Source organism: Mastigoproctus giganteus, chromosome 8, assembly GCF_048544385.1.
Source record: "Mastigoproctus giganteus isolate SK-2022 chromosome 8, ASM4854438v1, whole genome shotgun sequence".
Lineage (NCBI taxonomy): Eukaryota > Metazoa > Arthropoda > Arachnida > Uropygi > Thelyphonidae > Mastigoproctus > Mastigoproctus giganteus.
The window spans coordinates 18,889,921-18,917,133 of NC_143582.1; the positions used below are offsets into that span (position 1 = coordinate 18,889,921).

General features: G+C 36.0%; 1 protein-coding gene across 1 annotated transcript in view; it reads right to left on the reverse strand.

Annotated features, from left to right (window-relative positions):
* Positions 1-27,213, reverse strand: part of LOC150081309 (dehydrodolichyl diphosphate synthase complex subunit DHDDS-like) — a 131,318-nt gene that overhangs the window by 13,711 nt on the left and 90,394 nt on the right. The window contains exons 4-5 of the mRNA XM_090380157.1: positions 25,704-25,820; positions 22,506-22,607 (exon numbers count right to left, since the gene is read on the reverse strand). Of these exons, the coding sequence (XP_090236283.1) occupies positions 22,506-22,607; positions 25,704-25,820 (219 nt within the window). The remainder of the gene's footprint in view (positions 1-22,505; positions 22,608-25,703; positions 25,821-27,213) is intronic.

A 27,213-nucleotide genomic window follows, 5' to 3' on the forward strand; every position in this document is an offset into this window, starting at 1 on the left:
ACAGTAACACGTCATAACAACCACCTTGTGTACTTGGTAGCAATACCCGTCAAGGGTTGGAACCCCCAGTAAGGGAGAAATAATATAATAAACAATAATAATAACTCTGAGGATGAAAGTCAAATTATTGTTCCTGATGAGGAGGGTCTTTTCTATTTAATATATTTCCAAAAAAGGTTAGTTTGTAATCAGTCCATTTTTTTCAAGAATTCTTAAAAACAAAATCTGAAACACAGCTGAAGCAGATAGTACTAAAGCTAGGACAGGCTTTTAAAACACAGACCTAAAAGCCATGTGGGAGGAGCATACTTGTGTAAAGGCAAGTGAAAGAACTGTCTGGAAAAGATTCACGAGTGGTCTGAAAGTTCATCGAGCTCATAAAAGAAGCCCACAGTGACTAAATCCAGGAGGAAAAAATGGGTCTAACCTCAGTTAGAGAAGATGGCCACCGGTAAAATTACAGAGCCGAACTTCTGGGATCACTGCTCTTGGCACATTCCTCCCCCTTATCTCCGGTCTTCAGCACAGCTGCTAGCAAACCGTAACCGGCTAGTAATAACCGACAGATTCCTGCCAAAGCAAATGCTGCCCTCACTGCAAGCCATCGACGGGGACCTCCAAGAAGTGGTCAATAATAAAAAATACAGGAAGGGTATCCTCGTCGAACTGAAAATGTAAAACTGTGCTTTGTTAATAATCTGATTTATCTTTTTTTTTCTCATGTGTATCTCTTTTGTAAATATGTTTTGTTAACCCCTGGCACCACCATGCCGTGACGGGACTAATTGTATGTCTATCATTGCTGCAATTAAAGATTCTATTCTATTCTATTCTATATTAATTGGAAAACTGAGCAGCAGGAATCTGTAATCTTCTCTGAGGCCCAAATTTAAAATCTATGAATTGGATGGGAACTGGTAAGTTCAATGTAGAACCAGTGAAGCTTATCACCGTGACTGCATTGAATTAACAGTGTCCTGTGAGCCAGATGGTGTGGGATGCATAACAAGCAGGAGTGAGCAGAATATACTTTCTAACTGGTACTCAATGTAATTGCTACAAAAAAGTTTTAAAGGACACTCTTGTGCTTGTTATGTGAGACCACTTTCAAGAAAAATAAAACTATTTTCCAGCATGACTGCCCTTTCCACATTGCAGATAATGTGAGTATAACATTACATAATCATTTCATAAAGGTTTCCAGTATGTTAATGATTAATTTGTACCAAACAGTGTACAGTTTTATCTTTAGCCAAAGAATTTTGTGAAAGACTTACATATCTAATGCTTATTGTGGCTAGATTTAAATCCCATAGAAAAATTCTGCATTTTACAGGACTTAAACTGCTGCAAAGAAGCCATCAAGCAAGATAACACTGCAAAAAACCATTATGCATGCCTGGCACCATGAACTAAGGCAATGATTACATCAAGAATTTAATTCCCCAAACAGGCAAATTAGCATATTGTTGGTCCAACCCCAAAATATTTTAATTACAATCTTGAGGGATGGACCAACAAAGTACGAATCTTTGATAGAAGGCATACATGCTTGTGTCACAATCTTTTGCCTACTGGCAGTATTATTATTTTTTATTTTTAGTTAATAACTCAGAATAACAGTAATGATGGAAGGGCATTCATGTGGCCTGCAGTATGTCTTAATACAGTAAACCCCCGCTATTCGTGGCGGTTATGTTCCTGAGAAATGCCGCAAATACTGAGTTATGGCTCCCATAGTAATAAAGGAGTTCTGTTCCAAAGTATGAAATATATAAGAAAAACTAGTCTAAAATTGAGACTAGTTAGAGTAGGAGCATGTATACCAATGCTACAAGTATAGTAAATACATTTGATGAATTTGAAGTGTTGGTCAAGACATCAAAGGCGGATATTGTTGGGATAGCAGAGACGTGGTGTCACACATATATAAGGAATGCTGAACTGGAATTTGAGAAGTACAATGTTTACATAAAGGATAGACAGGATAGAAAGGGAGAAGGTGTTATGCTGTTAATTAAGAAAAACGTAAAATCGAAAGAAGTGCATCCAGTTGATATAGATGAACAGTGCACTGTTGAGTCAGTTTGGTGTGACATAAGCAAAAATTAGAGTAGGAGTGTGTTATACGCCTAATGACTCGAATGAGTACAATGAACAATTGTACAGATAAATAGAGTGGGCTAGTAAATCGGAATGTCTTATAATGGGGGATTTTAACTTCATAGATATTGACTGGAACTTGTGGGTTGGTCACTTACACACTAGTCAGACTTTTGTGGATTTATTGAATGATGTTTTCTGCAGCAGCATGTTCGAGAGGCAACCAGAGAAAGTAATACTCTTGATCTAGTTATCACCAGTGATCATTCATGTATTAAGAATTTGCACATAAAGGAACCACTAGGTGGCAGTGATCACAGTGTACTGATGTGGGATTTACTTAAAGATTTAATTACCATCAGGGGTAAAGGAAAGAGTTTTTGCTTCCATAAAGGCGACTACGATGGTCTGAGACAGTATTTAAATTCTGTACAGTGGGATAAACTGACGATGTTACCAACAGTAAATTCTAAGTGGAAAGCATTCAAGGAATTAATTGTGGATGCTACTAAACGTTTCATACCTGTTAAGAAATATTGTTCAAGATTTAGGCCTAAATGGTTATCTAATAAACTAATGAGACTCGTAACAGAGAAGAAAAATGCATGGGATGCATACAAATTATCAAGCGGCTCAGAAGCCTATGGCAGATATAAGCTAGTTTGTAATCAGGTCACAAAGGAGGTTAGGCGGGCGAAGGCAGATTATGAGAAATCCTTGGCAAAAGATGCTAAGAAAAGCAGCAAGGATTTCTTTACTTATATAAACTCTAAAAGGAAGGGGATGAATCTGAATGGTCCAATATGGATGGTACGAATGTTGATGATTCTGCACAGGCAGCAACAAAATGAATGAGTATTTCACAACTACATTCACATGAGGAATTCTTTAGGGAAATGGATGCCAGAAGCTTATCAAACTATAACATGGATATTTTGCATCTACATTCACACATGAGGAATTATTAAGGTTTGAAAATGGCAGAAGGTTATCAAATTGTAGCAGGATACTTAATGATTTTGTAATAACTGAGAGCAAAGTGGAGGAGAAATTGTTGAAGTTAAACATAAGAAAAGCGCCTGCGGTGGATGGGATCTATCCAGTTATATTAAAGGAGGCGGCAAAGCAACTAAGCAAACCCTTAGCCATAATTATGAGAGCATCCTTGGACTCAGGGGAGGTTCCCACGGACTGGAGATGTGCAAATGTATCCCCAATTCACAAATGTGGATCGAAGGGTGACACGAGTAATTTCAGACCAGTTAGTTTAACTTCTGTTCCGGGTAAAATAATAGAGTCACTGATTAAAGATGCATTGCAGGATCATCTAGACAAGACTGCAGCAATAATTCAGACACAGCATGGGTTTGTTAAGGGAAAGTCGTGTCTGACAAATTTGATTGGTTACTATGATGTGGTTACAAAGGAACTGGATGCAAAAAGTAATTTTGATATCATATATTTGGATTTCAGGAAACTTTTGACACTGTTCTGCATAGAAGACTATTGTACAAATTGGAGCAGAATGGTATTCAGGGTAAGTTGCTACAATGGATAAAAGCATGGTTGAGTGGGAGAAGACAGAGGGTGGTAATTAATGGGTGCTGCTCTTTGTGGACTAATGTTATTAGTGGAGTCCCACAGGGTTCGGTGTTAGGTCCACTGTTGTTTTGTATATTTATCAATGATATTGATGAAGGTATATCAGGCTTAATGTTGAAGTTTGCAGATGATACAAAGGTTGGCAGGGTTGTTAATGACAGTAATGGCAGTGTGCTACTGCAACAGGATCTAGATAATTTGGGCAGATGGGCTAAGAAGCGGCAATTGAAGTTTAACCTAGACAAATGCAAAGTACTGCATATGGGTAGAAGTAACCCGAGAGAAAAGTATCAACTGTGTGGTACTACACTTAAGGTGGTAGAAAATGAAAAAGACCTGGGAGTAATTGTGCAGTCAGATATGAAGTTTTCTGAGCAATGCAGACAGGCTGCCAGGGCAGGTCATGGGGTTTTGTCAATGATATATAGGAATTTTGCTAGTAGGAAGAAGGAGGTGATTGTCCCTCTGTATAAGGCAATGGTCAGGCCACGCCTTGAGTACCGCGTACAGGTCTGGAGGCCTCATTTTAGGAAGGATGTAGATTTACTTGAGCGTGTACAGAGAAGGGCAACAAGATTGGTGAGGAGAATGAAGGAATCCTCTTACCAAGAGAGGCTTAAGTTCTGCAAATTGCAGTGGCTGGAGACTAGGCACCTGCGCGGTGATCTGATTGAGGTATATAAGGCCTTGAATGGGTTGAGCACGCTGAATTCTGATGGGATCCTTCCACTTGTTCAGATTACGAACCTCAGCGGGCATAAATTCAAATTAAGAAAAGACAGATGTAGAATAGATGTGCGGAAATTTTCCTTTAGCCAGCAGATGGTTAATTGCTGGAACAAACTTCCATCTGTCGTTGTGGAAGTTGACAGGTTAAATAAATTTAAGGAGGAACTGGACAGGCATTTGGAGGGAATGGTGTGATTTTTTTTTTTTTTTTTTTGGCTGATGCTGCATAAGCTCATACACTTGCTTTCTTGCATCACATGCCACTACTACTATTACTATTTTGTCTATGTAAATAGACAGTACATAGTGAAATGCAAGCATATGGCATCGAAATGAAAATAAGAAACAATTTAATATTAAATGTAATATTTATTAGAAATTTCAAACAAATCTTTCAAACCAGTGCCTTTGCTAGCTAAAAAACTTATCCCGCCAGTGCTATCATCAGTTTCGCTAAAGTGTTGATAAAGGAGTTTTGCCTTTTCATGAATGATGAGTGAACTTAATGGAATTTTATTTTGAGTTCGGTCTTCTATCTACAGATTTAAAGCCTTTTCCGTTTTTTTCTAATTTAACATCACGAGTTACAGAGCAAATTTTTGAAGCAATTAGTGCATTTTCACTGACACTACGGTGGATTTTTTCTTCTGATTTCTAGATTGATTGTACCGTTGACGCATTGATTTTATGTTGTGCCACTGAGAGACACTTTCACCATTAGAAATTTTGTCTAATAACTCAATTTTATTTGCTATGATGAGTATCGCTAATGTCATCACCTTCTTTGATCTTTTCACATTTCCCTTGTTATTCGTAGCCATATTTTTCTACAGGTTAGAAAGAACTTGTCCACAATAAAGTCACTTTCTTCCGTTAACACACTCGAAAAAGTCTGTTTTACGCTGCAAAACGGTAAAATTATCACTTTTGTAAGCATATCAATTTATAAATTGATAAATTTATTCAATTTATAGGCATATAAATTAAAAGCAAACGACGAAACCTTCCCCGACAAGCGCATAACACATACTGAACAAGGATTAGCGAGAAACATCCACACCGGGATTTTGTCACCCCTCTCCCCTCCCACCCATTGAGCGCTCTTTTGACTGGGAAAGATAATTTTAGCCACGCCCATGCTTTTTTATGGCAGAAAATGTTCACGGCACTTTAAAATTCACATTTTTTTAGGTTTCATTTTATATTAAATCAGCGACCGTGAATACAGATACCACGAATAGCGGGGGTTTACTGCAGTTGGTTGCGTTTTGTAGTGATGCAACTTATTGGGCACTACTGTAAAAGTAAGTCAACCTAATTTACAGTAAACCAATGGTGGGATGTAGCATAATTTAAAAGGTCGGTTAAATGAGAGATGTCATACAGTATTTACAAATAGTTATTTCTTTGAGTAGATTGGTGTCAAAGTTTGTTGATGATACAAAGGTTGAGAAGGTGGAAAACAATACTAACCAAGGTATGATGCTTCAACTAGTTCTATATAAATTTTGTTTATCTGAAAAGTGACAGTTAAATTACAATATTGGTAAAAGTAAGGTTCTGTATTGGAGTAAGAGTAATCCCAGGTTACCTTATTGTCTAGGAGAATGTTTTTTTATTTTCAACTACATAAGGTAGTTGAAACAAAAAAAAAAAAAATAATAAATAAATAAATAAATAAAAAAAAAAATAATAATAAATAAAAAAAAAAACAGGGCTAACAAGCTGCTTATACTGTACATGGTGTTTTATGTTTTATGATGTACAGAAATTTTACTTGGGGGAAGGATGTTACGTCGTTGTTATCCATTAAGAATTATTAATATATATAATTAACCACACTTTTACCATGTGGAGTTTTTAATATCTATTTTATTAAGCATAGCTGAAACTAATATATACAATAGTGTGACGTTTCAGGTATCTTGCCAATACCCATCATCAGACCATGCTGTTTGGTAATAGAGATAAAAACAAGAGATAAGAAACAAGGCATCCAGAGGTGCAAGATCGCATACAACACTTTCCAGACTCCCAGAACCCGCCAGCATGCCAAAATGGATGATCAAAAATCAATAGCAACCCGGAACCAGAGCAGAAGGTCAAAGGTCAGCTTTCAAGCTCCCTGGATCTAGGATAACCTAACACTATTCCTATTGGCTAATTATAAGAATCCCTGGCATATATAAGGCACTGCTGGCGGTCAGCAGGTAAGATTTGATTTGTTTGTCTTAATTCATCTTATAAAATAGGCTAAAAGTAAAGTAACTTAAAAATTGCTCATATAATTGTGTAATAGTAACATAGAATTGCTCCTTTATGTCGTAACTGTAACCTTAGAGATGCTCAATTTGTTATTATAACTTAGAATTATTTATCTACTCACTGCCATTATTATTTAAAATTAGTAATGACCAATTGTTAATACATCTTATAATTCACCCTTTGTTAAAAATTATGATTGTAATTTAGAACTGCTCAATGTAAGTCTAATTAGTAACCTTCACCTTTTTTACCTCTATTTCCAAACAGCACAGTCTGATGACGAGTATCGGCAAGATACCCGAAACGTTACACTATTGTATATATTAGTTTAGGCTATGCTTAATAAAATATATAGTAAAAACTCCACGTGGTAAAAGAGTGGTTAATTATATATTAATATTTCATTGCATAAATGCTTTGGTTAAGCCATAATTTAAATACTGTATATAGGTTTGGTTTGTATATAGTTTTAAATACTGTATATAAGAAAATTTTCTTTTAGACAAAGGAATGTTAACTATTGCAAAAACGCATCACCTAACATTATAGAACTGGAGAACTTATGGACAGATACTTGGGTTAAACTAGGTGATTTTTTTAAGGTAATGCTAAATAAATTTGGCTTCCTTGCCACAAAGTGCAGTGAAGTATTTTTAATTAAAATACTAGAGTTTCTCAGTGAAGTATTTTTAATTAAAAATACTTCACTGCACTAAAAAACTCTAGAGGCTACAAATAATCGTAAAATAATACAAAAATGTGGATCACCCGTATACATTGCTGATAACAGAATCATCAAATGTGACTGAAACTCTATGATCGCCAATGTTCAAGTTTCTGAAATTAGAATAACCTCCTTGGTATTTTGCTTGGCATTTAGTCCATTACACTTATTACTAAAAAGTAGTGTTCACCGTGGAATGAAGAGAGGAGAAAAAAAAAAAAAAAAAAAAGTACTGTTCATCATATAAATGAGATTAAAAGAAATAGCCCACAAAATATTCAACGTTAGTAGGTCTGTTAGGTTTTTGAAGTGGGACAAAGAAACTGCAAATTTTACACGTACATTAATTTTTACTCTTAGTAAGCTAGACCTGAAACAATACTAGTAAGATAGAATATTGTATATTACAACTGGCCATCACTATTAAAAAAAAAAAAAAAAAAGTTCTTGTTTAAACTCTGGCATGACCACCATGTCAGTGGAGTTTACAATAAATTATCAATACAAACATTAATCGTATACTTGGCACACATTTAAATGAAAGCTCAGAATTAATTATGGTAAGCCTTTACATTTAACATAAATGTGTTTTATTATTTCACTTCCTTTGAGAGCATATTGAATACAATCCTGATATGGAAAGAGAAACTTGTCATGGAAATGCAATAACTCCTGCCACGAGCTCTCTATATCAATGTTAACCCATCTTCAATCAGTTATTTCATGATTGATTATTTTATATACTTAAGATATAATGTTACTCTTTATTAAGAAAGATATAGACCTGTTGGAAATGATACAGAGAAGAGTAACAAGATTGCTTAAGGGAACAAAGGAATACTGTTATCAAAAAAGACTAGTTTTGTAAGCAGCAGTTTTGGAAACTAGGTATCGTGACATGACCTGATCGAGGGGTTTAAGGCATTGAAGGTTTGCGTAAACTTCATTTACAAAAACCTTCAGAGGCTAATATTTATTTTTAGTTTATTTGAAGTATATTTCAAATCCTATGAAAGAAAATTACAAAATTTAAACTGATAAAAAATAAAACTTTTGTAAAGTTTTTGAATCATAAAAAATTTCTATGCTTATTAACATGACATACACAAGGAAGCATAAATTTAAATTGAGAGGGAGGGGGGGGGGGATAATGGTAGCCTGAAATTTTCCTTTAGTCAAAGTCCTCCCTGCTCTTGTTGAAAGTTTATCTGAATTTAAGGAATTAGATAGATACTTTAGGTAAATGAAATGAGGAAGTTACATTGGTTACTGTTTTCCTACATAAGCTCGCTTACTTGCATAATTTTTTCAGTACTAATACTAAAATATTTTCGTGACAATATCAGTAGAGATGTGGGTGGGTGGAACTTTATTGCAATTTAAGGATATACGGATGTCAAAAATATCAAAAATGTTTTTCACGGATGTCAAAAATATCAAAAATGTTTTTCACAGATGTCAAAAAAAAAAAAAAAAAAAAAAAATGTTGATCCATTTAAGGATATAAGATGGCAAAAATCAATAAAGAGCGATCGATCTTTATTGCAATTTTACGATATACTGATGTCAAAAATTGCAAAGTTGCACAGTCATAAGGGCTCCACAGTTAACAGCCTCCAACCTTGGAGGGTTTTAATTATTAAGATAGGGTTTCCAAGAAGTCAGTATGTAAAATAAGAATAAAACAACTATGGCTTTATAGGCACCTCTGTAGCCAGGTGGGAAGGAGCAGCAGTGCGTGGCACACGTTTCTTGATTAGATGGGGTTCGAGTCTATCACCACCAAATACGGAGGTTGCAGAAAGGTCAGGGAATGACCACCGCGTATTCCCAGAGCAATATGGCCTTAGCTGCTAATGCTCCTAAAAACCAAATAACAACAACATGGCTTTATATAATGGAATAATCACCTCTTTATCTCCACTGGCAAAGTTTCTATAAATCATTTACAAAATCCTATGGACCATCCTAGCAGCCTGTCTATCATGTTAAAAAAAACTTCATATCAGATTGTATAGTTATTTCCAAGTCCTTTTTCACTGTCTACAAGCTTGAGTCTGGTGTACCCAAGTGGTATATTACCCTAGGATTATGAATGGGGTCTTGAACCCTGTGGAACCCCATTCACAGTGGCCATTTATAACTACTCCCTGTCTCCTACCACTTAATCATCCCTTTATCCATAGTAGTAACTTACCCTTAATACCAGACTGCTCCAATTTACACAGCAATCATTAAAATCTTTACTGATATCTAAATAAACGATATCAAGCTTCTATCCCAAGATTATATATAATTACACTGGTGTTCAAAGTGCATCACCAGGAATTTCACATTTCTAACTCTTTTTCGCAATGGTATGTTACATTAATGACTAGCATCACAAATAGAAATATAAACAAAAGATATTTATTAATAGTTAAGGCAAAGCTAAGTAATATTTGACAGGCGCTCTCAAAATACAGTTGGACACCTCTTTAACGAACTTCCATATAGTGAAAACGTTTTCGATTTTCCCCTGGTCATTACATCAAAAATAGTTTCCACACAACAAACTAATTTCAAGAAATCTGGGTATGCATTGTTCGCGCCTTTAGGCAATAGAGCCGATGCTGTAGAAAGCACGAATTAAGAGCTAAAAGATTAAGAATTAATCACTTGAGCTTTTAATAGCTGAAGGCTTTAATTCTTGACAGCGTTCCAAAATTTAGTGTTGCCCGTAAAGCATTTACTGTACCGAGAAGTCGCGCTGAGAAACTGCTATCTATGTGTCCACAGCCATTGGCAAAGATCAAGGTATATTCCCGACACGGACATTGGTTCTGGTCAACCTGTTTTCTATTCCAATCACCCTATTAGAGAATTAGGAGAGGGCGATTTTCCTTTATCCCGGAAATTCATCTGTTGTTTCGCAGAAATGAGTCACCCATACTTTCACTAAATTTCACCTGTCTCTGTATGGTAGGTTCAAGTGGTCTGTAAATCAGTTTTGTTTGCTGCTGTGTGAGTAATCCTACAATGTCTAAGAGGAAATTCTTGAGTGTAGTGGAAAAGGTGGAAGTGCTTAATAGTGTAGATCGGGGCATTAAAAAAAAAAAGATATTGCTTTAAACTTCTGTATCCCTGCCAGTAGAGTGTCAAACATTCTGAAAAACTGTTTCAATTCTCAAACTGTTTAAGGAAACAGAACCCAGTCAGAAGCGTGCAAAATTATGCTTGTATGAAGATGTAGATGAAGTATTTTTAAGTGGATAAAGTTGATTCAAGACCAAAACATGCCAATATCATTAATAAAAGAAAAGGTTACGGAGTACGCATCTTTTCTGGGGCATAAAACTTTCCAAGCCAGTTCTAGTTGGCTAGTCAAATTTAAAAAGCGCCATGGCTTACTTGAAAAAGTTATTTCTAGTGAAAGTGGGGTTGTAATTGAAGAAGATGGCACCCGTTGGAAAGAAACAGTTTAGAAAAAAATTATGGAGGACTACGAGCCCAAAGACATATTCAATGTTGACGAAACAGGTCTATTTTTTAAAATGTTTGCCGAACAGGATACGAGACTGACTTTTAAAGCTGACAAATGTGTAGGTGGTAAAAATAGTAAGGAAAGAATTAGTCTTGATTGATTCAAATATGGCTGATAATGAAAAACTGATGCTTTTGGTAATAGGCAAACGTAAACAACCCTGATGTTTCAAAGGAGTAAAGTTGTTAGAGTTGGACTACAACTACAACAAAAAAAAGCTTGGATGACAAGTGAAATTTTTGAACAGTGGATTTTAAATTTCGATAGAAAGATGACGAAAGAAAACAGAAAAATCGCTTTAATTGTTGACAACTGCCCTGCCCACCTTCACTCGGTAATTTCGAAACTTACAAGTGTGAAGCTTGTTTTCTTCCCTCCGAATACCTCGTCTAAACTGCAGCCAGTGAACCAATTTGAAAATACGCTACTGAACGTGCATACTGAAAAAAATTATACTGAGAATAGAAACCAACCAACTATAGATTTGCAGATGTGCATATCAGAATTGGCAAAAGTGTGGAGTCAAGATGTGACAGAAACAACGATTAAGAATTGTTTCGCAAAAGCAGGTTTTGCTAAAACGCCAATTAACAGCGATGAGAGGGGTGAACTGCTACAAGACATGGAGAAATCTTGGGACAAACTCCAAGTGAGAGGTTTGATCAGTGCAGAAATTGTACTTGAAGAATTTTTAGGAGTTGATAACGATGTCATGGTAGCTGAATATCCGAATGACTCCAGCATTTTGGAGAGTATTCAAAGAACTAGTGACAATATCGATGATGAGTTGGATGAAAATGAGGGCAAAGAAGGCAATGAGTGCAATATTAAACCTTCCAAACATGAAATGTTGGCAGCATTTGAAACTTTGTGTTGAGGCCTTCAGTGTGAAGAAAATGTGCCAGGAAATATGTTTGAGTGCTTAAACAAATGCGAACATTTTTATGAACGATGTACAGTAAATCCAGTGTGTAACAAAAAATAACCAAATATTTAACGACATAATTCTTAAAAGTGTACTAATATACTGTGTGCATCATGTAAGCAGTCATTTCTTAATATGTGTGTATTAATAAATTAATTGTTTTAAAAGGTTAGAAAATTTATTCATTCCCACTTATTATTTCTGAGTTGAATTGCAGTATTTTTCATTGTTAAAAAGGTCATATTTCTTTATAACAAAATTTCTGTGTAACGAATTTTTTCAAGCGAACGATCAATTTCGTTATATGGAGGTCTGACTGTATCCAAAATGAGCATTTGCAACCTTTATACAACAGTTTTGGTAAACATGACAATTATGGCTGAAATGTTATCAGAAGGCCTCAATTTGCTTCAGTTTATCATTTTAAATGGAAAACAAAATGAAAAGTTAACCAGGTGCAAACTAATATTTAGTTGAACCATTTCTGGCCCTGATGACAGCAGCACACCATCAAGGCACTGACAAGATCAATTTCTGAAGATAATCAACTGATGATTCGTGGTTCCAAACAGGAATTATGGCTTCCTGAAGTTCACATAGGGTCTTTGGTTTCTTTCTAGCAACTGCAGATTCCACACGATGCCAACAGTTCTCTATAGGATTCAGGTCTGGGCTGTTTCTTGGCCAGCTAAGAGTTATAATGGACCGTTCTTCCAACCATTTTTTCACCTGTAACAAATGTAAACACATTACTGTCGAACCTCTAATGCAGAAATGAAGCTAAAGTAACTACAGAAGTGCCTACTTACACTTTTTGCCCAATGACAAGGAGCAGAGTCATCCTGAAAGATGAGTTACTTGGCAGGTTGAAATGGTCTCTAATGGTTGGCAGCAATTTGCCTTCCAATATAGCTACGTATCTGTTGGCATTTACGGAACCTTTTATAAACTGCAGGTGACCTACTCCATGATACGAAATGCATCCCCCATATCATTTGGCTGGTAGGGAATTTCACTGTAGACACCGTACAGTCTGAATGGTATTCTTCATCATGTCTATGGCGAATCATTTGTCTCCCATCAGAGCCATGCAGGTTGAATTTCTTCTCATCCGAGAAAATAACTGACTTCCACTGCTTGGGGGTCCATTTGACAAGCCCCTTACACCAAATTAATCGGATCTTTTTCGTTTTTTGTGTGAGGAGGAGCGTCTTCTTGGGACGACAGGCTACAAGCCCATTTTTGAAGAGGCATCTTCTGACTATTACTGCACTTGCTACCACTCCTGTATGTTCTTCCCATTCTCTTTTCAGCTCAGATGAAGAAGCTTTACGGTTTTTAAGGAATAAGCGCTTCATCCGGTTCCAAAGGAACTGGATGCTCGTTTGCATCCGGTTCCTTTTTTTCCTACCAGCAGAACCAGTATTCTTGAGTTTGGAAAGAAATCTACTCAATGTTGACTGATTACAAGACACTCTATAAGCAATATGATGGAAGAACATCTTTCCTCATGTAAAGTAACAACAGCACTCTTTCTTTGTGGCGTCAACTGCACGTTACTCGCAAATGTGACCCCAATTCACAAAGGAGGATCAAAGGCTGACACAAGTAATTATAGACCTGTGAGCTTAACTTCTGTTCCAGGAAAATTAATGGAGGCACTGGTTAAAGAAGCACTGCAGGATCATTTAGACAAGACTTCAGTTATAGCTCAGACACAGCATGGTTTTGTTAAGGGGAAGTCTTGCCTGACCAACTTGATTGGATACTATGATGCAGTCACAAAAGAACTGGATGCAGGGAATAACTTTGATATTATATACTTGGATCTTAGAAAGGCTTTTGATACTGTTGCACATGGAAGACTGCTACACAAATTGGAGCAGTGTGACATTGGAGGCAAATTGCTGCTATGGATAAAGGGGTGGTTGAGGGGGAGAAGACAGAGAGTGGTAATCAATGGACACTGCTCATCGTGGACTGATGTTATTAGTGGAGTCCCTCAGGGCTCAGTGTTGGGTCCATTATTGTTTTCTGTATTTATAAATGATATTGATGATGGTATATCAGGCTTAATGTCCAAGTTTGCAGACGATACAAAGGTTGGCAGGGTTGTCAAGGACACTACTGACACTATGCTGCTGCAACAGGATCTGGAAAGGTTGAGCAGATGGGCTGAGAGGTGGCAAATGAAGTTTAACATTGATAAATGTAAAGTACTACACATGGGAAACAGCAACCCCAGAGCAACGTATCAACTCTGTGGTACTACACTGACAGTGGTAGAGAATGAAAGGGACTTGGGGGTGGTTGTGCAGGCAGATATGAAGTTCTCTGAGCAGTGCAGACGGGCTGCAAGAGTAGCTCATGGAGTATTGTCAATGATATACAGGAATTTTTCCAGCAGGGATAAGGAGGTGATTATTCCATTGTATAAGGCAATGGTCAGGCCACACCTAGAGTACTGTATACAGGTCTGGAGGCCTCATTTCAAGAAAGATGTAGAGCTGCTGGAACGAGTACAGAGAAGGGCAACAAGATTAGTGAATGGAACAAAGGGGTGCTCTTACGAAGAAAGGCTTAAGTTTTGCAAATTACAGTGTCTGGAGACTAGGCACCAGCGAGGTGATCTGATAGAGGTGTATAAAGCCTTGAATGGTTTAAGCATGCTCAATGCTGATGGGATTCTTCCTCTAGCTCAGAAAAATCACCTGAGAGGGCATAAATTCAAATTGAGGAAAGACAGGTGTAGGATAGACGTGCGGAATTTTGCCTTTAGCCAGAGGGTGGTTGGTTGGTGGAACAGACTTCCATCCCTTGTGGTGGAGGGTTGATAGCCTAAATAAGTTTAAGGCTCAGCTGGACAGGTATTTTGAACGAACAGAGGGGTGAAGTGGAAGTGGGGTTTTTTTTTTTTTTTTTTTGGCTGATGCTGCATAAGCTTGCTTTCTTGCATCAAATGCCTCTACTAATGCTAAAAAAAAAAAATGCTAACATGCTAAATCCTGACACAAGCAAGGAATGACTGCAACTCTTGCAGAGAATGCTTATATAGCTGAAAGTAACAGCTGTTGCAATATTATATCATCACCTACGCATGTAAATCTTATCTGATGCAATCTGTAAGAAATACTGCCTCATACTTACGTTATTCAGACGACAGTTATAATTTTAACGGGTGATGCACTTTATCTGAACACCAGTGTATAAAGCATATAAGCAAGATTATGTAGGAAAACAGTAACCAATGCAACTCCCTCCTTTCATTTACCTATTTTTTCTCAAGTACCTATCTAATTCCTTAAATTCAGATAAACTTTCAACAAGAGCAGGGAGGATTTTGACTAAAGGAAATATAATTATATAAGCAGAAAGGTATTCTTATATAATTTTCTGTTTCCTTTCTTATAATCATATAAATTCTCTCAGCTCCTGGTGCTTTGTTCACTTTTAATTGTAATAAGTTTGTTTCTGGCACCTTCTCAGTTATCATAAAATAATTTAACTTCCACTTAGTATTAGCTAGACTACTGGTTTCCTCAACGTTAGAAATTTCCTCACATGTGAATGAGGATGCAATCAGTTCAAGATCATTAATACTGCTATCGCTATAAAGTGGATCAATATGGTTGATTCTTTTTATTATGTAACATAAGTGGAGTCCTTTTTACTAATCTTTGCACTGTTAGTTAAGGATTTCTTGTAATACACATTAGCATGCCTAACTCTCTGAGTAACTTTATTACAGACTAATTTATGATCACCCCATGCATCTTTATTCATCAGTTGCTTTTGTCATCCACTTTGGTCTATATCTTCAATGATACCATTTTGTAGTTGTTATTTTAGGGTTTTTTAGGCACATCAGTGACAGATCATACTGCACTATTGTAATGTGTGTTCACAAGCCAATTTGCATGTTTTGTGGGCTGTAAAACATGTACAAACCCATGGACGAACCGTACTTCCTTTGTCTGAGATCAGCTAACTATAGCCTTAATTGAAGGACTTTAAAAATTCCTCGAGTCATAGTAAAAAATGAATCCAGACCTCTCCAAACAAGTGACAAACAACTCTACTGTCACAGAAGACATACCATTTTGTTGGTGGATGAAGCTTAGCAGTTTCTAGAATAACTTCCTTAAACATTTCCCATGTAACATTTGGTTCCACTGAAAAGAATTTAAGACCACTGTAAAAAAAAAAAAAAAAATCTTTTCCTCAACAGTATTTACTTTTTAAATAGTAGTAGTAGTAGTGGCATGTGATGCAAGAAAGCAAGTGTATGAGCTTATGCAGCATCAGCCAAAAAAAAAAAAAAAACAAAAAATCACACCATTCCCTCCAAATGCCTGTCCAGTTCCTCTTTAAATTTATTCAACCTATCAACTTCCACGACAGATGGAAGTTTGTTCCAGCAATTAACCACCAGCTGGCTAAAGGAAAATTTCCGCACATCTATTCTACATCTGTCTTTTCTTAATTTGAATTTATGCCCCCTTAGATTCGTAATCTGAACACGTGGAAGGATCCCATCAGAATTCAGCGTGCTCAACCCATTCAAGGCCTTATATACCTCAATCAGATCACCGCGCAGGTGCCTAGTCTCCAGCCACTGCAATTTGCAGAACTTAAGCCTCTCTTGGTAAGAGGATCCCTTCATTCCCCTCACCAATCTTGTTGCCCTTCTCTGTACACGCTCAAGTAAATCTACATCCTTCCTAAAATGAGGCCTCCAGACCTGTACGCAATACTCAAGCCGTGGCCTGACCATTGCCTTATACAGAGGGATAATCACCTCCTTTTCCCTGCTAGCAAAATTCCTATATATCATTGACAAAACCCCATGACCTGCCCTGGCAGCCTGTCTGCATTGCTCAGAAAACTTCATATCTGACTGCACAATTACTCCCAGGTCTTTTTCATTTTCTACCACCTTAAGTGTAGTACCACACAGTTGGTACGTTTCTCTGGGGTTACTTCTACGCATATGTAGTATTTTGTATTTGTCAAGGTTAAACTTCAGTTGCCACTTCTTAGCCCATCTGCCAAAATTATCTAGTTCCTGTTGCAGTAGCACACTGCCATTACTGTCATTAACAACCCTGCCAACCTTTGTATCATCTGCAAACTTCAACATTAAGCCTGATATACCTTCATCAATATCATTGATAAATATACAAAACAACAGTGGACCTAACACCGAACCCTGTGGGACTCCACTAATAACATTAGTCCAAGAAGAGCAGCACCCATTGATTATCACCCTCTATCTTCTAGCACTTAACCATCCTTTTATCCATTGTAGCAACTTACCCTTAATACCATTCTGCTCCAATTTGTACAATAGTCTTCCATGCGCAACAGTGTCAAAAGCTTTCCTGAAATCCAAATATATGATATCAAAATTATTTTTCGCATCCAGTTCCTTTGTAACCACACATAATATCCTATCAAATTTGTCAGACAAGACTTTCCTTTAACAAACCCATGCTGTGTCTGAATTATTGTTGCAGTCTTGTCTAGATGATTCTGCAATGCATCCTTAACCAGCGACTCCATTATTTTACCCGGAACAGAAGTTAAACTAACTGGTCTGTAATTACTCGTGTCACCCTTCGATCCCCCTTTGTGAATTGGGGATACATTTGCACATCTCCAGTCCGTGGGAACCTCCCCTGAGTCCAAGGATGCTCTCATAATTATGGCTAAGGGTTTGCTTAGTTGCTTTGCCTTTAATATAACTGCCGTCTCCTTTAATATAACTGGATAGATCCCATCCACCCCAGGTGCTTTTCTTACGTTTAACTTCAACAATTTCTCTTCCACTTTGCTCTCGGTTATTACAAAATCATTTTAAGTATCTTGCTACAATTTGATAACCTTCTGCCATTTTCAAACCTTAATAATTCCTCACGTGTGAATGTAGATGCAAAATACTCATTCAGTTTGTTTGCTATCTGAGCAGGATCATCAACAGTCGAACCATCGATGTCAAGTGGACCGATCAGATTCATTCCCTTCCTTTTAGAGTTTATATAAGTAAAGAAATCCTTGCTGTTTTTCTTAGCATCTTTTGCCAAGGATTTCTCGTAATCTGCCTTCACCTGCCGAACCTCCTTTGTGACCTGATTACAGATTAACTTAAATCTGCCATAGGCTTCTATGTCGCCTGATAATTTATATGCATCCCATGCATTTTTCTTCTCTGTTACGAGTCTCATTAGTTCATTTGACAACCATTTAGGCCTAAACCTTGAACAATATTTCTTAATAGGTATGAACCTTTTAGTAGCTTCCACTGTACAGAATTTAAAAACTGTCGGAGACCACTGTACTCGCCTTTACAGAAGCAAAGGCGAGTACAGTGGTCTCGCCTTTACAGAAGCAAAAACCCTTTCCTTTACCCCTGATAGTAGTGATCCCACTGTACAGAATTTACAGAATTTACCTTGATCCCACTGTACAGAATTTAAAAACTGTCTGAGACCACTGTACTCGCCTTTACAGAAGCAAAGGCGAGTACAGTGGTCTCGCCTTTACAGAAGCAAAAACCCTTTCCTTTACCCCTGATAGTAGTTAAATCTTTAAGTAAATCCCACGTCAGTACACTGTGATCACTGCCACTTAGTGGTTCTTTTATCTGCAAATTCTTTTATCTGCAAATAGACCCCCTTTCAATACATTGTGATTACTGCTTGTCAGTGGCTGCTTTATTTGAAGATTCTTAATATCTGATGGATCTTTATTGATAACTAGATTGAGATCATCTAATGTCATTAAAGAATGGGGAGGCAATTCAGAATTTCTTACTGTGGGAGACTAAATTTCATTCTCCCCTGAAGCTTGAATTGGGAGTGCATCACTTGGCACTACTCTTAGTTTTAATTGGTATATTCCTTTACACTAGCACGTGTATACACATGAACTGGTATACAACACAATCATCAGCTGAACTGGGATTGTCTAACAGACTGATTTTGGAATCTGCACCACAGGCTTACACGTCATGAACTCAAAGCATAGAGGAAATCACCGACAGCCATCTGAGTTATGAAATCCTTGGATGAAGCATTTGAAATGGATCTTTTAGCAACAACCTTTTAAGGTAAGAATTTAACTAACAGAATATTTCAGTAGTTAATTTAAAAATATAGATACTGATCAAATAAAGTTGCTGTTGAAACTTAAGAATTTAAATTTAAACATACAAAATACAAAAAGAAAATATCTTATGAGAATTAACTTTACAATGGTAAGAAATTGAACTGACAAAATTCCAGAAATTAAATTTACAAACTTAGAGAGCTTTAGCAAAATTTAAAAAATTAAACTGCTATTTATGTCTTAACACAAACCCGATGCACATTTTTTTTTATATTTTAGAACACATCTTCTCATTATATCTATGAGAAAATTCCTTCCAATTCACAAGCTCTTGCATTATGAATATATCTCACTATTTGTAAATTGGGAGGTTATATATGCCATCTTTGGCACTCTCTCTCACTCTTTTTTTTTTTTTTAGTGAAAACCCAAACACAAAAGATATTAGAACCTACTGTAGTACTTACAATCTACAGATTGTAATTTGCAGGAAATACATGGGAAGAAAGGTTGTTCAGGGAAAGAAGTAACTGGGATAAATTAAGAAAAGTTGTTTCTGTAAGTTTGAATTTGGACAGCAAATGGATGTTGATTGATTCCCCCACTCTCTATTGACTGGTTTAGCCAATCTGTAATTTCCCCACTATCTTCCAAACTAGATGTAGTTTGGAATTACAGATGCTAATTCAAAAGAACAGTGTCCATGGAAGTATCTACAGAAAATGCATGCAGCAGAAACTGAACATCTGTTAGACAAAGTGGAGAGACTTTTTAAGAGATTGGAAATTAATTAACCTGACTGCACTCTTTTAAATGGAGTCTGTGAGAGACTGTCAAGCAAACTATGCTTAAATTGTTTTTAGTTAACAGTATCGTTATATCATTTTCCCTGGATGTGTGTTTGATTTGGTAACAAACTTTATAAGAAAAGCTTCTATTGGTGGCTGCATTAAACTTACAAAATGCTGGTGTAAAATCAAAATGAAATGGAATAAAAGTGCTTTTTTTAGTGTCACAAACTAGATAATATTACTAAACGGGGGGGAAAAAATCATTGAGAAACTTTCATAATAATGTCACACTATTCAGTTTTTTTTTTTAAATTGGGGTCTCTTTTATCAAACTAGAACTATAAGTGTAGCAAATTGGAGGGGGGGGGGTTGTTGTTGTTATTTGGTTTTTAGGAGCATTAGCAACTAAGGCCATATTGCTCAGGGGATATGTGGTGGTCATTCCCTGACCTTTCCACATCCTCCATATTTGGTGGTCACAGGCTCGAACCCCAGTCTAATCAAGAAACGTGTGCTACGCACTGCTGCTCCTGCCCACCTGGCTACGGAAGGGGCGGGGAGGGGGGAATAGAACAAATAAAGCTATACACAACCACTGTACATACATATACATTATATAGCACATGAAATTCAGATTCTAAAATGGCAACAAAAGGTAAAAGAAATTTTCTTTAATTAATTTATCAACTGAGTTTACTAGATGTCAAAGTGAGGAAAAGTGACAGTACCTGTTGTGTTTACAATCAAATGATCACTGAGAATAAGCATATTAAAAAGAGAACACTGAGTTTTAAAAACCTGCTAATACAACAGGCATTCTGAAAGATACTGTAGGAACTTAAGCAAATTCACATATGTGAAAGAAATAAATGCCAGCAACTGAATGGTCAGGGCACAAAACATGAAAACAGATAACACATTAACCATCAGTCCACAGAAATTTCTTTATTAAGTTATCAATAGGGAGGACGGTAACCTAGAAGGGCAAGTCTAGTAAAGACACACTGCCAAATATCCCATTATTAGTTTAACCCATTTCGCCTATGCATCCATCCTCCCCCTTAAGTACTACTGAACTGTTAAGTTTTCAAACGGTATGAAGGTAGGCAGCAGGGTGGTTAATGATTGTAATCGAAGTATGCTACTACAAGGTCTAGAAAAATTAGTCAGAACAGCTGAGAAGTGGGAACAGCAGTTTAGCAGTGACAAATGTAAGGTACTGCACATGGGTAGCAGTAATTCCAGATTAATGTACCAACTGTGTGGTACCACACTCAGGGTAAGTGGAGAATGCAAAAGACATGTGAGTAATTGTGCAGTCAGATATGAAGGTCTTCGAGAAGTGCAGATAGTTGCTAGGGCAGTTCATGAGGTTTTGTTAATGATATGCAGGAATTTTGCCAGCAGGGATAAGGAGGTGGTTATCCTGCTGTGTAAGGCAATGGTCAGGCCACATCTCAAGTAAGCATACAGGTCTGGAGGCCTCATTTAATAAGGAAGGATGTGAGGCAAAGGCAAATTGTGGCATTTGGTGACTAAGCATATACAAGGAGATCCGATTGAGATGTTTAAGCCTTTGAATGGATTGAGTAACCTCTAAGCAGATGGAATCCTTCCTCTTGCTCAGACTACACACAAGGAGGTATAAATTCAAATTGAGGAAGATTGCTTGCAGGATAGATGTTTGGAATTTGGCTTTCAGCCAGCAGGCAGTTGATTGTTGGGAAAAAACTTCCATCTGGCATTGTAGAAGTGGGTAGTTTGAATTAATTTAAGAACTAGACAAATTACCAGAGGGGATGGACGGGTGATATGGAAATTTTATTTTTTATTTTTGTTGATGCTGCATAAGGTTGCCTTCTTGCATTATTTGCCACTACTAATTCTACACAAATCTCTCCTCATGGCTACCCACTATGTGCACATCAAATCAAGATCATTTTGGTAAATTGCTGAGGCTTAAAAATTCTTATATTGCACTCAAGGAAAAACTACCAAATTGAATGAATATGAAATGTAATGCAACATGAACATTACCTAGTTTAAAATAAAATTTGTACATCTACTACATTTGATTTTCAATCATGGGGATTGTTCTGCTCTCACCAAAGACTGAACATAGTAAAATGTACAAATTTTATTTGAGTTCAACTACTGCATTAAAATATATATTCTTATTACTATGTAAACTTAATATAAAAATCAATTTCTATTACACTGATGATGCCCAAAAAGATAAGGGTTGTAACTGTGGCATGTGTACCATTAGTAGGGCTATGCATTCCTATTAATGCTTAGTCTGGTGCTTTTGTAATGTCTTAAAACAACGTCAGAGCAACTACACTACGTTGCAACATTCACTGCTTATTTTTTATATAGTTCTATCGTACAGAAGTAAATGAGATGACCTTTATGCACAAAAATCGGATCATGACTAGTGCATCTTCTGTTTTCAATGGTATGGGACTATCTTCTTTGATAATAGTATGCATATGTTAAAATGAGTGCAGCCATTACACACTTATGTGGTTATTTACAAATTGCAAATTATACCGTTCATCTCAGGAACATAAACTAGGGAGAAAATAATATCAAGCAAAATACCAAGTTCAAATATTGCAGTTATTTATTTTTATTAACAGCTTATTAAAGCTAAAATAATTGTAAATTCTTGCATAATTACCCCATTACCCTCTACGTTTAATGAAGTATCGCAAAAGATTTTAAATTATTTACCTTGGATAAATTAAGCCATTCTGAACACCTTCTGCCATATCCCTTACTGCACTACAGATTTCTTGTCTGGATGTATAGGCAAGACAAACATTTAAATATAGCCTGAAAATAAAAATAAAATACATATATACAGCTGATCATAAATCTAGCTAATATAAATTCTTAATGAGTTTTTTAGGCCCTGGTAAATAGTGAAAATATTCATATAATCATATGTACAAAAGAGGATTGCATTAAGTTAAGTTACCAGTAAAAAAAATAATAAATTAATTAATTAGAGAATAGAAAAATAATTTAAAAAAATAAATAAACTACAATAATTAGATGAGAAAAGGCAAACTTGTGGATGGAGTTCATCAGTGATTGTGAGTTGTCAAAGAAGTCAATGAGAGAGTCATTTGCTGACTCTGTTCAGTGGACTGAACTTCATAAAGTCTGTGGTGGCAGAGTCAAGGCAAAACAGTGCAAGGTTCCTAACTTGTCTACAAGGAGCACTAAAGTTTATTTTACTAAGGATATCAGATGCTTCATAAGTTGCAGTGATTACTTTGACTAGAAGGGCAATGTCAGCAATAACTCTTCTAGTGCACAGAGGCCTCAGATGAAAGTAATCACACAGCAATTCGTAGTACACTGTGTGATAAAACAGAGGATTACGGAATGTAAGGTAATGGACAAAAAGTTTTTTGGGCAATTTTGTTAAAGTTTTCATGTGAGGATTCCAGATGGGTGAGCTGAATTCAAGGATTGGGAGAACTATAGTTTTATAAAGGATGACAGCATATCTGCAGTTTTTGAACTTGTAGGTGTTCCGTTTAATAAATCCCAGTGTTAAATGCCAGAGCAATAAAGATTCTAAGGAGTTTATGTTCGATAAAGTAATAATGTTGATTTTACTACATAACAATAATGAAATCCATCATTCTGAGACTCTCTCACATGAATAACAGTTGAACAAAACTTTCTAAGCTGGATTATCAAAGAACAGTTCCAAAATTATGACCAAATATCTTAATACATTAAGCACAGAATATCTCTTTCCCTGATTAGCAAGTTAACACTTAATCAAGGCCAGAATGATGCAGTATATGTGATCTCAAAAAGTAAATGAATTACATAAATAATTAATAAGCTGAATAAAAGTTCAATAAAATAAGATAACATAAATTAAATTAACATCAACAAATTTAATTAAAATGTCAAAAAGTATCAAACAAAATTTATGAAAATGCAGTTTTCAGAAATTGCATTTAATATTGTTCTCGATTCCTCTATACTTTTGTGGTTTGGTTACAAAAAACTAGGATAATAGGACAATACAAAATATCTCTGCGTGAGCTCAATGCAAGCAGAAGTGGAAGAGAGCACATCAGCAGTATGTGTATTACACCAATTCACAAGATATTCACACATTCTCTCTCTCTCTCTCTCTCTCTCTCTCTCTCTCTCTCTCTCTCTCTCTCTCTCTCTCTCTCTCTCTCTCTCTCAATTCCACCCTTCCTCCCCTCTCCCATGACAAAATTACATTTCAATAAATCTGAAATGTACTTATAGCTGCAATAATTCTGCAAAAATTCTGAGTGTTACATAAAGTTCAAATTTATAGTATCGAATACCTATGAAAGGTCACATGAGTTGGTGTAATGTCAGCATGTTTTCTGTTTAGCCAGTCTTGGTTTTGATTTAATTTGTGGAGTACACATATGCAAACTTTATGAGAAAGTTTTAAGCACTGCACAATATGGAACCAAACAGAAACTAAAGACTGTTAATTGTGGATAAAAATGAAATTGTGCAGGCTGCAGAAAAAAGTAAACAAGAAGAGGCTGCTGAATTTCAGATTCCTGATGTGCTCTTGACTTATCTAGCAAATAAGGTTGCAATTTGGAAGCAGGCAGAACATACTCAATCCCTTAGCAGTATAAAATGAATGAGAAGTGTGAGTTATCCAGATGTAGACCCCAGTGTGTATTAAAGTTGTTTTTAATACACACTTTTTTAAATATTACACATACAGAGAGAGAGAGAGAGAGAGTGAATTGGATCTAACAAGTGGAAAATTTCGACCTTTTTTAAAAAAAAAAAGTCGAAAACCACTGGTATAGAGCACAAAGGGTGGTTCAGTAAAATAGCATAAAAAATGGCTGCTCCAATTAGTTATTCAAGAATGTTTACTTATATGAGTAAAAACTGGAAATAACACTACACACAAGCAGCCTATAAGATATGCAAGTCATTTGGAGAAGTGCAGTGGGTGAACAGATAACCCAGAAATGGTTTAAAAAATATAAATCAGGTGATGAGTTGCTTGCTTATGCTCCCAGTGAGGGGTAACTGACTATCATTGATAATGACCTGAAGGCTCTCAAATGAGTTGCATTCAAGATAAACATATCAGGTACTTATAGAAACGTTCAGCATGAGTGGAAAAACCATTTGTTTTTCATTTGCATTGACTCAGAAAGTATACAACCTGAGCAAATGAATTCCAAATAAACTCACAGCTAACAAACTAAACTATCAATATGCATGCTGCTGTTTTTGCATCACAATGATAAAACATTTTAGGTCCGGTTGTTGATGGCAGTCAAGAAAAATGACTTATGTCAGAAACAGCAAATGATTACACATTGGTTATCATCCTGTGAACCTGTACCACACATGGTGAAGCCTACACTTCACCAACAAGATTTTATGGCATATCTGGTGGAATACAGCTGGTATCATCCATCGTGAGCTTCTATTCTCCAGCCAAACAGTCATAGGGTACATAGTGTGTTTTTGTTCATTTTTTTAAATATATTTTAATTCTATTCAAAAAATCTACACAAACTTTTGATCACCTGATATAATGAAAACCAATGCTAAGTATTAAAACTGTGTATAATTTTTCTCGTATAATGCAAGAAGGGACAGAACTATCACTCCTAATCCATAATATTTATATGGTTCTGGTACACAAAAACAACACCCCGACTAACAAGGAAAGTCAATTTCTAATTTAAAAATCAATAATTAAAAAGAGCAAGCAATGCAAAAAAATGTATATTTATATACTTAACTAGTTATGGAACAGTATCTAGTAAATTCACAAAATAACTTAACTATAATTCGACCTGAATATTGATATTATTTGTATATTTGTGGAGAAATATATTATTTTAGTATATAATATTAATAACAAAAAATGTAACTAACCTATTATGTTTTTTAGTATAGAGCATTACTTGGGCAATCATCTTCTGCAAATCAAGTGGTAACAAACTCAGGTTACCTAAAATCTGGATGTGTACACCATATTTATCAAGTTTTTCTCTAAAAGACAAATATAAAAAAATAAATCAAATTTCAATATGCCTTTCTCAAATTTCTTAATAAATTAATTTGTCACATTCTGATTTGATAATAAAATATGAAAATGCATACAACTAAAATCGTAATTAATGTAGTTTTGGTAAATACAGTCACACCCTGATTAACTTAAGGTTGCGTTCTGCGGAACTCGATGTAAGTCGGAATTTCCCCCATGCTTGTGCAGCACTTGCAACTGTGCTCACTGAATTGATTGAATCAAAAAAGAAATGTTCGACGAACATGTAAATAGAATAGTTTATTGTATTTATTCAATTTTTTATTTCATGCGCAGGAAAAATTACAAAGCCATGCAATTTAAAAAATTTCAAAATTATAAAATTACAAAAAAGAGAGGAGACAGGCATAACACGTCAGTAAGTTTTACCTCTCAAGCATTGTTGCCAGAATCAATGTCTTCAGCTGATAAATACGCTGCTGCAGAGGTTGAGGGCTGTGAAGATTTAGAAGGGGTCGGCCGCTCAACCTTACGAAAGAACATAATTGATGACTGGATGGTAGCTTTTTTCTTTTCATCATAGATTTATTTGTAGCAAACAAGCATATTATTCACCCCTCTGTTAACTTTTAAGAATTGTTCACTGTCAGGATCCATCTTCTCAAACCGATTATTGCCAATGCAATTTCACAAAATGCCACTGCCATCTCTCTGGTGATGAAGCGTCTCGGCTTCTCATTTGGTTAATCTTGAACTTCATCAGCATTTTCTTCTTTCACTATCACTGCCTGCAAGTCAATAAGTTCTTTGTTAGATAATTCCTTCTCTTCTTCCTCTATTAACTCCTCCATGTCTAGCCTATGTATAAATATAGTGCAAGTGCATCAGAAATTAGAGTCTCCTCCATGTCTTTGGCAACAACCTTTAACTGAAGCAGCTCTGCAATCTTTACAATCTTATCTGTAACCTCTTCACATGATTCATCTTTTTCAAACCCTTCGAAGCCTTTTACATGCCATGGGCATATTTTCTTCCATGCGCCATTTAAAGTTGTTTAAGTAATTTCCACCCAGGCCTTATTAATGTTTAAGATGGCATGGTAAATATTGTAAGATTTCCAAAAGTTTCTTAACGTAAAATTTTTCTCATCGTCTACTGTAGACAATGCCTGACCAAATGTTGTGCATAAATAGTATGCTTTTAAATTCGAAATAACACCCTGATCCATAGGTTGGATGAGTGAAGTCGTGTTTGGGGGTAGAAATACGACTCTCACATTTGAAGTGAAATCATCTAGATAAGTAGGATGTCCAGGAGCATTATCTAATAGAAGCAAAATCTTGAAAGGAACGTCTTTGTCTTTACAATATTTTTCAACCTCAGCAATGAGGCAGCATT